The 15,947-nt window shown below is 40.4% G+C and overlaps 1 protein-coding gene across 28 annotated transcripts in view; it reads right to left on the bottom strand.

Moving 5' to 3' along the window:
- The window catches only part of NRXN1 (neurexin 1), a 677,900-nt gene that overhangs the window by 115,741 nt on the left and 546,212 nt on the right, over positions 1-15,947 (bottom strand). For all 28 annotated transcript variants that reach the window (XM_057432404.1, XM_057432405.1, XM_057432403.1 and 25 more), the window contains one exon: positions 4,621-4,792. In XM_057432404.1, the coding sequence (XP_057288387.1) occupies positions 4,621-4,792 (172 nt within the window). The remainder of the gene's footprint in view (positions 1-4,620; positions 4,793-15,947) is intronic.

Raw genomic sequence — 15,947 nt, 5'->3', positions numbered from 1 at the left:
AGATTTTCTTTCAGGTAAGGAAGAAAAGGTTGTTTCAAATAAAATGAGATGCTTTGTTCTCAGATTACTCAGATCCCCCTGGAAACACTGGACAATCTTGACATGAAGAGTCAGAATGTTTTATTAAGAAAATACTAAAATTAATATTCTCATATTACTAAAACCTATTTCCTATAATTTTCTTTTTTCTTTTGGCCATAATTTTCCATTCAATTTGACCCAAATTAACAAGTCCTTTGGTTTCCTACCAGAAATGCATTCTTAGCAAATCTGCATTTCAGTGTGGAATTGCTATCTAACTGAAGTTACAACAGAAATATGCTCACAGTAGTAGCTGGAGTTGCTACTATGGTGCAGTAACTACTGTTGTGAATCGGACAAGATGACCCAGAAGTAATAGAAATGATCTGCATGGAGAATGGCGTTAGCGTATTGATTAGGAACTCTGAGTGTGCAGTCAGCAGTTTGCTGTTAATATGATCAGAAATTAGGCTGCATACAGGAAAGGTAATGGGAAATCACTATCTGAAAAAGAGACCAAGGTGAAATATTAAAGTTCTTTGGGAAGGTGCGGAAGGATGATAATAATTTAGTAGAGACGTAACACTAAATTCAGTTATGAAAGATGGAATATACAAATCCAGTGCAGAACTGTGCAACTTAGCTACCAAAAACTACAATGTAACATTTTCAATCACAATGAGGAAGTGAGAAAAACACAACAAACATTCACTAAAGGGCAGAAACTGAAGAGTGCATCCTCATAGTTCTAGCAATGCACTCAGAGAAATGGCAAGACAGAAACTTCAGAGTAAAAATGAAAGACTCTGAAGGGAGTCTGGAAGAACATACAAAACTAAAGCTAAAACTCTTGTCTCTGAAAATCATCCAGCTACTTCAGGACACCAAAATCTTTGCATTTGTCTAAGGACTAACCCATATTTCCCCCCCAAATACTACAAAAAACAACCAACCACCTTCACAAGGATGATAACCCTCTACCACTGGCAACCCCCAACTTCTTTTCATTTTACAAATCACTCCTTTCGTTATCTACTCAGATACAAACTGAAGTGCATTGGCCCAGCAAAAACATGACACTCAAGCCTAGTGGGATAGAGAACGATGTAGAAGAGAAACATGCGAGATGCTATTAATCTTCCAGGGTCATTTCTGCATTTTATGAAACTGTAGAATAAAACACGCAAAGTAAACAAGGAAACCCTATGGAGCATTGCTATTTGATACTTTCTGCAAGGTGTCTACCTTTCTGACTGCTCATAAAGCAGTATTAGGGAATCATGTGTGCTACAGCTAGAAAACCCTCTGCAGGAAGACTGAACTCTCAGCAGATCCCGAGACCCAGGGCTGAGTTCAGGCTCCCTAAAAACCCCACACAGACTTGTGGCAATCAGGGCCACAACTCTTTTTCAAAAGGTGCTCAGCTTTGAGTATCAGCTGGGGTGCCCACAGCATCCTCCCAGCAAGTGATACAGCACTGACTGTTACCGGGCCTTGGGTGCCCTTACCTACAGGATTTAAATGGGGCAAAATAAAGGCTACACAGGCAATGAAACTTGGAAATCCTGAGCCTGTGACCAGAAAATCCTCTCAGAAATCCTCACCCATTATTTTAAGAAAATGATCACAAAGAAGCAATGTCTTTTAGTCAGACACTCCAACCAGAACTGTAATTCAGAGCACAACTGCTCCTTGTAAAGATAGAAGAATTGATCAGCCGGTATGCTTCAGACAACCAACTGGGAGGGTTTTTTTATATTACTATACTTTTGAAAAAAAGGAAATCCAGCACCTTTAAGAATAGCAAACTGATAACTGAAGCTGCTAATCTCATTTCTCTTAATTAAAAAAACCCAGGAGGAGGAGAGGTAAGACTGTGCTTAGGTAGAATGGCAGAGGCATATTAAGAAATTATGCAGAAAACAGGCACAAAGCAAAAAATATTCTTTCTAGCACTGAAATGGAAGCCAATGAGGTCTCACTCATGCAAACAGAGTCAAATTTGGTGCACAGTGTACAACTCCAACGTATCCTCCATCCAAAACCTGAGCAAAGAGCAAGTAAGCTGGTTAACCAGTAATGCCAAGTACTACTGTCGGTACCTAAACAGCAGACACACATCTAAATTGGATGCAGCAACACTGGCCAAACTGTGCTGTTTGATATCCTTAAGATGTCACTTTTAGAACTACTACCTTTAGAACAGGAATGACAGTGGTAGCTTTGAAGAGGGTGCTATTAATATCTTCAAAGCACTATCAACCTTGCTCAAAGGCAGCATCGTCTTCAGGACAAGCCCGCATCTTCTCCAAAAGGTACATCAATACCAGTCTGTGTGTAAACTAGTGTTTAAAAAGGGTTTAAATGAGGAGTGCCAAACCTGATGGAGTAACATGGAATTGTAAAAAAAGGTATGGCTGAGTGCTCTCATGTTGGGAAAGGAAAGAGACAGGAGAAAAGGGGGAAGTTGGATTTCAAAAGCAATGCTATACAAGAGCTATAAAACATTACTATGGGAAAGACAAAGAAAATGAAAGGCCAACAGCAGTCTTGGAAGATCCAGCAATGAAGCAAGTGAAGGGATTCTGTACACTGGCTGACGAAGCCACTGAAAATGCCTTGAAATGCAGCTTGTGCATAGATTACTAAAGGAAGCTGAAAAAGCTCTAATGTGGTGTTTTGCTTTTTCAAAGAAAACATCCCCTCCACTAATTCTATCTCAGGGAAATCACTCTATTTCCTGAACTGATCTATGATCAGTATAAACAAATTCTGTGTGCCACTATCTTCCAAACTCAGCTGCAGTTTGTCCTTGTTGCAGCCACTTTGTATTTTCAGGAAGAAACAGAACAGAAATGAAAAAGAAAAATACTTTCATGCTCATCATTTAGGTAAAAAAAAAACAACCAACCATCCCAAACCTTATTTTTTCCTTTCTGATACATACATCTTGAGCACAAACTAAGACACACATCTCCCTAGCTTCTACCATCTTATTTCAGCTACCATTTACCAAACATTGTAAAAGTTAGAAAATAAGGGGAACATGTGGCAAACTGGAATATCTGAAAGATCACAGGCCATATTTCATTCAGTATCCCTCTTTCCTTCAAGAGTTTATCCCCTCTCAGAAATGCTTCTAAATTAAAGACAGTAATTGTTTCTAATTGCCAGAACTGCCAGTCATTAATAACACATTAGCACACAGGTGGGATTTTCAAACAGCTCCTGCTATACAGAATTTCATTTGTGATGCATACTTTCATTTGTATTTTAAATTCTAAATTATCTCCAAGAAATTATCTGAAGCATTATATTTCACCTGTGGAGTTTCTTTTTTAATTATTTTTATTTTTCAAAAAGTCAGGTGAACAGCTGGACTATAACTCAACCTCCCCCCCCCCCCCAAAAAAAACAATACCCAATTAAATACTAATAATCAGTACAAGGAATGTCTTATGTATTCCTTATATATATTATATGAATTATAATACAAATATTATATCCATATATATATATAAATACCTTCCTGTTTCACCCCACCCCCAAAATGAAGAATTTTCTACTTATAAACAGATAAATCAGAGCTGTCATTTATGTAGTATCAAAATATGCAAATCAGAGTATCTTTTACTTACATCCCTGGATTTGCTGCCTTTTGTTTACTCATATAAAAACACATACCAACTGTTAACAGAGAACATGCGGATTTGTAAGTTACCATTAATGACTCAGTAGTACTATTCAATAAGAAAGGCACTGCATGTCTGAAAAACCTGTTGCCTTTAAAAATTAACAGAATTAATAACACAGTAGTCTTCAGTGTATGGCATTTGCATAGAAGTAAATATGGGTCCAAACAAGGCGACTGCATTCACATGAGTGGTGCTGTTCAAGTAACCAGCATCACTTACATAAGCAATACCCTGTAGTTTGTGTTTTAAGTGAAAGCACCTTAATTTGGTTGGCCATACAACTGATAACTGATACATGTTTTGGTTTTAGAAGCACAGAATAGTTTGGGTTGGAAGGGACCTTCAAAGGTCATCAAGCCCAACCCTCTGCAATAAGCAGGGACATCTCCAACTATACCAGGCTGCCCAGAACCACATCCAGCCTGGCCTTTAATGTCTCCAGGGTTGGTTATGCCTGCTGGAATACTTCTGCTAAATTCATAAGCTTCGGACTGCTTTAATATCAACTCATAATTAAAAGAACACAGACAACCTTTTCCTCAGTAAATTCAGTAAAATCCCCATCGCTTGGAGATCGATTTGAGAGTCATTTTACTGTGTAGCTTTTGTCAAAGCCTTTTTTTTTCCCCGCTACAACAATCGTCCAATAAAAACAAATGAAACAAGAAACACAACCACTATTTCACGCCTTGATAACTGTATTTTTCCACTTCCAGTAATAACCTGAATCTGTGCTTTTAAACTCACTTAGGAAATGCCATCATCATAAACTGCATACTGCTCAGGACTCTAACTACTTAATTAGCTAGCAAGACATTGTGAAGGAGCTGATGTACTAGAAGAGAAGCAAAATGAGCAGGCATCCCCCACCCTCTTACTCACAAGTGTCTGTGTAAGCCCTTACCTGCTGGGTAACGTTCGATAACTGGCCAGTTGTCCACCTGTAATGTGGCATTGCCACCACTTCTTGTGAACCGTACCACATGGTATTTTCCATCATTAATGATTGCGTTGATCTCTTCAATTGAGATGTCATCAGTTCCAACATTAAATTTAACTCCAATTTTTCCCTGGTGCTGCATATTTAAAGGAAAAAAAAAGGAAGAAGAAAAAGAAGAACTAATTAGGAGTTGTTTTAGCAAGAAATGGAGACAGTGTGTATAAGATATCAAACATCTTCCCTTCTCAGAGGTAACTTCTGAAGGCTTGCATGTGGCAGTGACAAGCCTCCTGACAGCCCAGTATGTCTGAGACGTCTCTTTGATGGAGAATTGATATTCCAAATGAGTTATTTCACCACATGGAGCTCTCTTTTTCTCCAAGAAAGACCAAAATGAGGAGGGGTGGGAGGAAGAAAATAGAGGTTTTCTTTCCCTGTCCCCTTCCTCACTCCATGAGGATTAAACACTATTTTTCCTTTTGGGCTTCCAAAATGGAAGGCCTTGCAGTGTCACCCGGAAGAGGTGTGAGGATTTTCTGGTTATAGAAGCCAAGGCCCAGCCCTGCTTCTCCTTTCTCCAAACCTCATTTATACTCAGTCTTCAAAAGTGATAACAATGGGGGGAACTTTCTTTTAATGAAGGGATCACTACAAACTGAGACACTCGTTTACTTGCTGGGCTTTGCCTGCATACCCCTGTACCTGAGTGCACCCAGGGCTAACGGGACCTCCCCATACATTTACACTCAGGACCAAGCCTGTAGATTTTCCAGATGATTGTGATATTGGCATATTTTAGTTTTTATTGCCTTTTCTTTACTGAGATGTTCACTCTAATGGGACATTTTCACAGAATCAAGTAGGTTGGAAAAAACCTTTAAGATCTGTTACCTCAGGACTGCCAAGACCACCACTAAGCCATGTCACTGAGGGTAAACTGATCTCCCCACATTATCTCCATTCACAGCCACCCCTCATCTTCCCCCTGCCCCGTAGGCCACACTGTATAGCTGCTGCCTCTACCCTCATGGCCAGCACCCACCTCCCCTGAAGATCTCCCCTCATGGCCGCCCCTGCTCTCCCTTCACAACCTCCCATCATGGCCGCCCCTCAGGCTCTCCCTCTCTCTCTCCCGCTGTCCCTGACGCCCCCCCACCCCAGCCCTGACTGCCCGCAGTCCCCACAGTCGCATTGCATTGAAGTCTTCCATGTTGATTACAGTTGTAACTTAAGGGCTTTGTAATTTCCTTCCCCTCCTACCAAATCAATTCTACTCCTGAATATGGATATTTATTAAATGGAAAAAAGAAAAAAGAAAAAAAAAAGGGAAAAAGAAAATAAAAAAAGCACTGCACACTATGAGATATGGGGCTTGTGCATAGTAAGTGGCAATTCTGTGTGGAATTTCCTATCACTGGTGCTGGTACATCCTCCTTAAAATGCTTCTTCAAGTTTTTACACAACCCGCTGAAACACAATGAAACGGTTCAGTTTGGACAAGCTGGTCATTCACATCCATCCTCCCACAACTGGGTTCACCTCTGCTGCATAGCCTTTGTGTCTGCTCCCTCTTTCTCCTTCCACCCTGGCACCGCTCCCTGGAATAAGTGCATCCTGCAGCTCCTCATCTCTGGAAGTCTCCCAGGTGAAGAACTCAGGAGTCCTTCCACTTTATTTTATTCTCTGCTTTAATACCTGACTTCACCGTCCAGTAGTACTTGCATATTCCACTTACACAGCCGAGCAGCTGCTGAATGCCTTTAGAGAAAATCCCTCAACGTTTTGGCACAACACTATCACCTCGTCAGCTATGATCATTCCAAAATGAAATACTCTGAAGAGAATTCTCATTCCCTCGGTTGCTTAAATAATGTTCTCAACGTTCTTCGTTTATCCATGAGGATTATTTTAAAGTTTCTCTATTTGCAGGTCCTACTTTTCCATGACTATAAGGTGTCAAGAAGGGATCCACCTCATCCAGCACATGCTCACCTTTTGCCTCTCATGGGAGTTATCTCCCAGTTATCCTGTGAGAGAAACTCTCGCTCTGTTTTATTCCAACTGGTTCAACTATGAATCAGAACAGATTTCACCCATTATATCTCACGGACGCAGTGGCTTATTCGCATCACCTGCTTCATTCACAGCTTACTCTCTTCATACAGAAATGAGTACAAAGAAATATAACACTGGCCCTGCTCTAAAGCAATCTCCTCCTTTACTAATTTATGAAATGCACAAACCCAGCATGTAATGATAATGGCATATGTGCCTTTTCACAGTACTTTCAAGAAATCAAAGGCTTTGTGGATTAAAAAAAGCTGCCTAATTTTACGGTGATTCATAATTATACTATTCATAACCTTCACTTTACATACCTGCTTTCCTATTTGCTATATATATGTATATACATATATTATTTTAGATCAAAAAATTACACGGAAAGGAAAAACACCTCTGAGTGCAAAGGACAAGCAGCATAAAAGGCAAATATACCAGCAGCTTTTCCAAAACAAGAGAATATAGAGCTGCAATCATTAACCAAGTTACCACTTGTAAATGGCGAGGTATTGGAAAGTGAAATGCATCCTTCACAGCCCTGAAGGCAGAGCATTAGCCTTATTTGATCTATATATAACAATGAAAAAAGCAAGTTTCCCTGAGTTCCCTATATTTGTACAGAAGTACTGCGCACAGATATCAAGCATGCAGTTTCACTAGCAAAGATTTTCACCCTCGTAGTTGGTAACACACTATAATGATTTTTGGGGAGCCTATTTCCAATGCATGTGTGTAGCTGAGAACATGCAAAACTCCATTTTTAAAGGATCCGTTTCATTTTTTTCACAGTTCTTCAACACCTCTGGGCATTTATACAACCTCCCATAAAACAAGGAAGCAAATCTGTGTTTTGAGTTCATGTCTTCCTTATGAGTACATCCATATTAACTTCTGAAAGTCATGCTAAACATGCTATGGACTACAATCCCATTATCCACAGCCCTTTAGAACAATAAAATCATAGAATCATAGTATCATGGAATCAGCTAGGTTGTTAAAGACCTTTAAGATCAAGTCCAACCGTTCCCCAGCATTGCCAAAGCCACCACTAACCCATGTCACTGAGGGCTTCGTCTACACAGTTTGTGAACACTTCCAGGGACGGTGATTCCACCACCTTCTTGGGAAGCCTGTTCCAATGCCTGAGCACCCTCTGCAAAGAAACTTTTCCTAATAAAATAAAGTATGATGCAAAGACCTGACAGTCACAATCAGCTTAGCTGCAGTAAGCACTTCTGTACGGAGATAGTGTTTCTCTTTTCAGTCCTTGCATAATCATGCAGTAGTTTGACTCACTGTACTCCTCCTTCACTGCAAGATAACAAAAGTCCCATAATTTTTCTCTGTAATTGGCGAAGACCAATTCACATGCAGTTTTTGTGGATCATGGCAGTACAGACAGGGAAGAGACTGATAAAACTTAGGCATACTAAATTACTATTTCCACTTTGCCAGGCTCAGTTGCATAGCGCAATAGTATAAATTCTCCTTTATCACTTGTTCATTCATAATAATCTTATTCCTATCAGAAACAGCCTCAGACATATGCTGAATGAGAGATTACCTCTTCAGCACCCTCATCATGGGCACTATAGCAGTATCTGTGCATTAATAAGTACTGCAATAAGTCAACATTACTTTTGAATGATGTTATTATATCCTTGCCAGTGACCTGAAATAGCAGAGCATTTCAGGCTCATGATTCTAAGAGGTTATATTTGCCCACTAGCAAAAATGACCATTTCAGAGCTCCCCTGATAAAATCAGCTCTGTACACAAGGCTCACTGAAGTCCAACACACTGTTTATGGTTCTTAGCCTCTGTTTTATTTTCCTTCAGTGTCACGCAGTTGTGACATATAAATTTTTTTTTAATATATATGCTTTTATACACCAACCATGTCCTGGGCTGCATCCCCAGCAGTGTGACCACAGGTCAAGGGAGGGAGTTCTCCCCCTCTTCCCTGCCCTGGTGAGACCTCCCCCTGCAGTCCTGTGTCCAGCTCTGGCAGCAACAACACAAGAGGGATGTGGAGCTGTTGGAGCGAGTCCAGAGGAGGCCACAAATATGCTTCGAGGGCCAGAGCAACTCTGCTATGGAGACAGGCTGAGAGAGCGGGGCTGGTTCAGCCTGGAGAAAAGAAGGCTCCAGGGAGCAGCTTCCAGTGCCTAAAGGGGCCAACAAGAAATCTGAAGAAGGGCTTTTGACAAAGGCCCTTAGGGTAGGACATGGAGAATGCGTTTAACCTGACAGAGGGGATATTTAGATGAGACATCAGGAAGAAATTCTTCCCTGTGAGGGTGCTGAGGCCCTGGCACAGGGTGCCCAGAGAAGCTGTGGCTGCCCCATCCCTGGCAGTGTTCAAGGCCATGCTGCTCAGGGCTTGGAGCAACCTGGTCTAGTGGAAGGTGTCCCTTTGACTAGAGTTGGACCTGGATGAGCTTTAAGGACCCTTCCAACCCAAACCAGTCTGTGATTCTGTATTTAGCTCCAATCATGCCTAATGTGCTCTGAAAGAACTGGAGTTTTGACTGCTCAGACAGCATAGAGATGTGTGTGCACGTGCATGTGTGTACATACCAATAATTTCAAAACATTTTGTCTTCCAGAGTACTGGCAGATACTATTGTAAATCTAGCAACTCCACTGCAACATTTTCAAGCATGTTTTATGAACTGTGTGCTCTAAATACCTTGGCTTTAATGGGCATCTGAGGTAGCACCAAGAATGCTGATGTACCCAAGAACCAAGCAAGAAATGTGGAATGCAAATCAAGCCAGCAGCTGACAGTGCAATTTGTTCCCTGTTGGATCCTAGTTCAGTGCTACTGATCTGCCAACTCCAAATGCAGTAAAACCTATGCTGGTATAAAATATATATATATATATCTCCAGAATAATGTTATTTCCTATAGCATCAGGAAGGTTTTACGGCTCTCTGTAGTAATAATTCTGGAATCAGTCAAACATGACCCCCCGCAAATTTGGCACAACAGTAGTTTTAGAAGAGACCACAGACAACCTAAGCTCATAATACCTACAACCTTTAACCACTTCCAAAGAAAAGTAATAATACCATGACTCCCAGAGGTTAACAAATAGAGGAAAACCAATTTGAGTGCGCTAGCTTGCATCTTATAGCACCAGTCCCTGAGGTACAACTTTCTGGTGGATGTGATAACAAGTCTTTGAACTAACTTAAGGTTTACTTTGATTTTACTCAGGAATAAGTTTCTTGAGTTTTCTTAAGTGACATAATTTTCACTCAAAAACGAAAGGCCCATACTATCTATTATAGGAATGTACGTAAAATAATTGAAATAATCAATGGTTTTTGAATCCTGTAAGGAAATGCATATGTAAAAATAGTACTGTTTGCTTCAGGAAGTGAGGGGAGGGATACATAATGACAGGGGATATGTTTGCTCCAAGATTAATTAACTATGTATATTTTAGTCTAATAATCCATCAATATATCTTACTATCATTTAATACCTTCCAGAGGAAATGTATGTGAAAGACACAGAAAATATAAAACATCTGGGAAGAGTTCATTGAGTCAATGCATCTTTTCTACCCCAGTGAAAGAACCTGACTTTCTGGATATGGGTTTTTCATACCTTCATGCGTTGAAAGTATGAAAATGCGTGAAAATTCATACTTTCAGGCTTTACATCATTAACATCACAGATGGTGTTTCAAATTTTTTGTTACTGCATTTCTGTATGAGAAGTGATGAAATATTCAACCTAATATTTACCAACACTAATCAAACCTTTCCGCTTTTTAGTTAGGTGCAGGACAACACACCATAGACACAGGCATTCTCCTGTTATCCCTCAACTTAAGTACTTACAGACAGGTTTTGTGTCCCTTTATGAATTCAGACAGGTAATCATCTTCAGGGATGGATTACAGCTTTCAGTATATCAGCGCTTGACATACTGCAGAAAACATAGGAGGGGCTTGAAAACTCAACTGGAGCTCCAGCAGCCAGTTATCAGTCATAGGTAGGCACTTCAGCAAGAAAGCAAAAGTTTTACTGACATCTGATAGTGCATCCACCTGTTACTCAGTCTTTGATACGCTGGCATGTGACAGGCTTGGAAATTTTTGGTTTCTCTTTTTTCCCCTAAAGCTGGAAATACGTACTACTGTGCAGAAGGAAAAAAACCCCGAACAAACCAACAAAAGCACAACAAAATGAACTTCTCCCTTTCCAAGCGAGGAGACTGAACTATTCCCAATGTTTCTTCCCGCCAGTTCTTACCATTTATTTGCAACTTTCCTCATGTTAGCTTATTTCTTAAATCCACAGCCCTGTAGACCTTAGGTTATGAGAAAAATCATCCTATCACAGACTGGTTTGGGTTGGAAGAGACCTTAAAGCTCATCCAGTTCCAATCCCCTGCCACAGGCAGGGACACATTCCACTAGACCAGGTTGCTCCAAGCCCTGTCCAACCTGGCCTTGAACACTGCCAGAGATGGGGTAGCCTCAGCTTCTCTGGGCAACTTGTGCCAGGGCCTCATCACTCCCACAGGGAAGAACTTTTTCTTTACATCTAATCTAAATCTCCTCTCTGTCAGTTTATAGCCCTTGCTTTTCTCTTTTCACAAAACTCCACTTTTCATTTTAAACCAAGCTCCTAGTTCTTATAATTGTGCAGAAAAGCTTAAAACCCTAATCCTTGCAGGCTACTGCATTGGCAGGCTAATAGAAAGAACTAAACATCATGTTAAATCCTGATTTCAAACTAAATGCTTGATTTCTTTCAGCTGCAGTTGTCATACTCTGGGCAAATGACACTGATTTCATGACTCTCGTATCAAATCTGAGAAACACACAGCAAAGTGGCCTTCCTCTCAAGCCAGTCTCCCAGCAATTTTGACTGCTTCTCCATCACTGGACCTGCTTACAGAAAGATCTGTTCTCTTTTATTTGACAGCCTCCTGGTCCCCAAGACAATGGGCCCACAGGGACGAACTGCCATTTCCAAAGTGCTGTATAAGACTTTATATACAGCTGACTGCTCTTTTTGAGCCTACACTACAGAACATGCTTGTATTCAGGAAGTTTTTTCATGACTTAAAGGATATAATTACTTGGTTTGAGTGGTGGCTGGAATCCAAGTGTGACCCTTGGATTCTTGTGCGAAGTGCAGTCAGGTCTGCGGTACCCATTTGCCCACGCTAATTCAAAATGCAATCCTGGCAACAGAATCCCCCCCTAACACTACACTAAGCCACTATTCATACTATTCAAAGAGGAAAAATGTTGTCTGCAGAGCCACAGATAACGCCTGTATTTCCTGTAGCATCTGTGCATGCCCTCCCAAGTGCAAACCCAAGCACACCTTTCTCATCTACACCAAGACCCTTCCCAGAGACAGTACTAGGCACCTGAAAAACAGATCTGTAATCATAAATATACAGCAACAAACCTCTTCTTTCCTCCCCTAATTTGGGGATCCTTCATCAGTCGTTTCATGGAATTTGTTAAAGAGAGATGGAGAGAGAATTTGCAACCTGTTTTGCTCTCGCGTTTTACTCAGAAGCGCTGTAAGATCATTTCATAAACCTTTAAATGACCCCAGTTTCATGCCATTAAGTTCTCTAGATTTTCTAAATCAATACAGAAATAATAAAAACTCATTGTTCACCAGATGCCCCCGGTTGACATGTAAGAAATAGCACTGTCACTATAACAATATTACGGATGCAAATATATACAGATGCTACCAGAGCTACTGCACTCTTAAATGTTGCTTTATAAAAATTAAGCAGCTTCCAGCCTTAAACCAATGACCTTTAAAAGAGGGAAGCGAAACACGGGCCCAGCATCACACTAATTTACAACTGAGGCATACCTGAAAATAGAAGCTACCTAAGGAGCTCACTAAGTGGAAGAAGGGACACATGACTTAAACCAATCTTTTATGTCACAAAATGCCATATATGCAACCACAGAACAAAAAGCCTGTAAAGAAGGTATCACAGAAGCCTTCACTGTCCCAGTGTTTCAGGGCAGGAAGAAGTAACTACTCTTTACTGCTATGAAATAATGACTTGTATCACATTCTGCTTTAAAATAACTGTCCTCACAGTCTGCTTTAAATGCTGTTATAGCAATTTGATTTATACATAAAGCTCAGCAAGCAGAAAACGTGAAAATATTTAGAAATCTATAATTCTGACACTTTGGTTGTCAAACTGCAGTTTTCCTGTTGAGTTTTAAACACCGGAATTCTCACTGCTATATATCATAGCCGTATTATTTCAAGTTTCACCGATGATGAATTCCTGAGATGATACAATTACCCTAACAACCAGCCCCCTAAAATGCAATAGTTGTGGAAGACATATGGTGTATGCCCGCAGCAGCAGCACGCTGCATCTTATTATCCACTCAGCATCATTACTACAGTACACAGAATTAAATTTTTCCAAGAAAATATGCAGTAAAGAACAATTCAAGTAGTCAGCCCTTAACGTGGTACTTTCTGTCAAAACAACATGTTGCACAGGAATGTCTTGCCCTTGCTAGCATTTCACCAAGGGCTCCCAGTTGTGGGGAGAAGACACAGATGCGCTTAACACCAAACAGGGCCTAACCTGAAGGAACAGAAAGTTGTTTCACTACTGGCCAAAGTAACTCACATGCCTTGACTTTGCTCTTGCACACTTATTTGCCACATAGGCAGACACCTCTGAGCTTGTGTAGCTGAAATACAGTATTCCCCGCCTAAGGAAGAGCATACTCATTGGGAGCTTCAGCCACCCAAGAAATGGGAAACACTGCTCCTTCCCACACACACATCAACATATATTTCCAGATAAGCACAGTGAGATTTGAAAATTAGGCTCAATTTCCACTTCTTTGTAGTGTTTTTATACAAAGGTGATAAAAATAGAGCTCCTGAGACTGAATACAGTCATCCAGAGATATAAAGATACTCTTAGGGAAAAAAACCCAAACAAGTAGCACCTTGGTATCAGTACAATCTAATCCACACTGGAAACTGTGCTGGTTTAAGGGTATTGATTTCTGTGTTTAGAAAGGCTCCACAGAACTCTTCTGATAATTCATGTGTGTCTGAAACAAATCCAAAGTCAGAGTCAGTAGGAAGTATAACTGAGACCAGAAACAAAGAATCAGCAAATTCTCAAACAGGCATTCATGCCAAATGATTAATAGCCATATGATCAACACATGTTCATGAAAACAAGAGTAATAAATTTTTGAGAATCTGGGTCAAAGGACTTTTCATATTAAAAACCTACAGGGAATTATTAAAAACCAAAAAAAGGTATTAGGCAGCCAGCTCCTATTGAGCTTTAATGAAAACCGAACACCTACATGCCATTCATGCCTTCGATCAGCTTCCTTTATAATCTTGAAGATTTCCAGATGCCTACCACAAACACTTGAAAAAGTACTTTTTAAACACTGTTTAAACGCAGACTTTGCAGACTGTTCCATGAGATGAATGTACAGCTGAAGTGAAAAGACCTCGCACAAGAAAACATAGCTATGCTATTACCAGGCAGCAGAGCTACAATATACCACAGGCTGGGCTTGGGCTCCCTGCAGAAAGGCAAGTTCTGTCGCCAGCTTTCTTTCCCATACCAAGTGTAGAGTCATCCTATGGCAAGCTTTAATACCATGTATATTTTCCTCAATGGTTGTAGTTTCCTTTATCTTACCTTTCTTCCCCTTGAAGATCTTTCAGAATCAGAAGCAATTTGACAATTTCCCTACGTGCTGTGCTGAGATACGCAGTGCAGAGTAGCCTATTATCAGAGCCACAACAGAGGATTTCACTTCTTTTGATCACTTAGTGCTGCAGAGCATGTAGAAAATTCTGATGCTGAATACATGGAGCACATGAAGTGATCAAACAGTGTTAGTTGACTGGACTGTGAAATCCAATGGGTAGCTACAAGGGGAAAGCAAGATCTGATTCCTACCTCTACGTTCTCCTCTGTTACTGCCGCTAACAGCCCCCAAGGTTTGAATGACATTGCTTTGGCATCTTAAAAACCAAACCAAACCAAAGCAAAATCCACCCTGTGGAAGAGAAGTGCCACAAAGTAATAAAGGGTCTGCATACAGGAAATCATTAGTGTTCCTAACCAGCTTCTAGAAGGAAGAAAACTCTGAAGGAAGCACTGCAAAACAGCACAAGCACCTGCAACAATACAGTTGTTAAAAGGCAGGAAGGTTGCAAATAAGGTTAGTTGTATTTAGAAGAAACCTGCCAGGTATTTGAAAAGACTAACCCCAAGCAAATCAGACAAAATCAAAACAGAATTTAAGCCACAGCAAGGGAGCTTTGCATATAACAGAATTCCGTATTGTCAGGCTCTGAATGCCTCTGCAAAGCAGGGAACAGTCATGAATGTTGTTGTCTTCCCTGGAATGATCAGCATCGGGCTTGAATGACATCCAAATCTATTATTTGTGTTCATGAACACAATGGTATTTAAAAATCCTTAACAGTAAATATAAATACTTGCTTTACAACATGTAGCGCAACAGCCACTAACAGCCAAAATGGCAAAATACATCATTATCATCAAACTGCACAAGGCAGTGGAACAATGTCATAGAATCAATCATAAAATCAACTAGGTTGGAAAAGACCGTCAAGATCATCAAGTCCAACCATTACCCCAGGACTGCCAAGACCATCACTAAACCATGTCACTGAGGGCCTCATCTACACAGTCATCCTTCTAGTTACAAATTCTTCACTTCTTATTTTACTTTAGAATACGTAATTTAGAATAAACTTTTACTACTGTTGGAAATTACCACTTTGCGAAAGGGGTCTGTTAGGCAACCAACAGTCAACTTTTTTAGGCATTACTCCTGCCTCGCTCATAGTGTACTCCTGATTTCTGCCCTTAGTTCATCTACTTTCTTCTGTGCTTTTTTTATATACCTGGCAAATATTTACCTCTGCAGGTTAAAAGTCAGAAGTAATCCTACTGAAGTCAAGGCCGCTTTAGAAACAGTGTCATGGTAAAACCAGGGCATCTCTCATCAGACTTACTTGTCCCTTTGTCAGAGCTTCTGCCTCTTACCACTACTCTCACATATCTCAGTGAGGAAGAGATTATTCTTATTAAAATTCTGGCTGTGTTAAGATCAAGCGTTTCCTGCAAACAGCTTAGTAGAAAACCAGATGTCTGGTTTAATTTTCATACTTCTACTGCTTTAGTGTGA

The sequence above is a fragment of the Pezoporus wallicus genome, unplaced genomic scaffold (assembly GCF_028554395.1).
Source record: "Pezoporus wallicus isolate ANWC-B61680 ecotype Strahan unplaced genomic scaffold, APGP_CSIRO_Pwel_v1 contig_3267, whole genome shotgun sequence".
Lineage (NCBI taxonomy): Eukaryota > Metazoa > Chordata > Aves > Psittaciformes > Psittacidae > Pezoporus > Pezoporus wallicus.
This window is presented reverse-complemented; position numbering and strand designations above follow the sequence as displayed.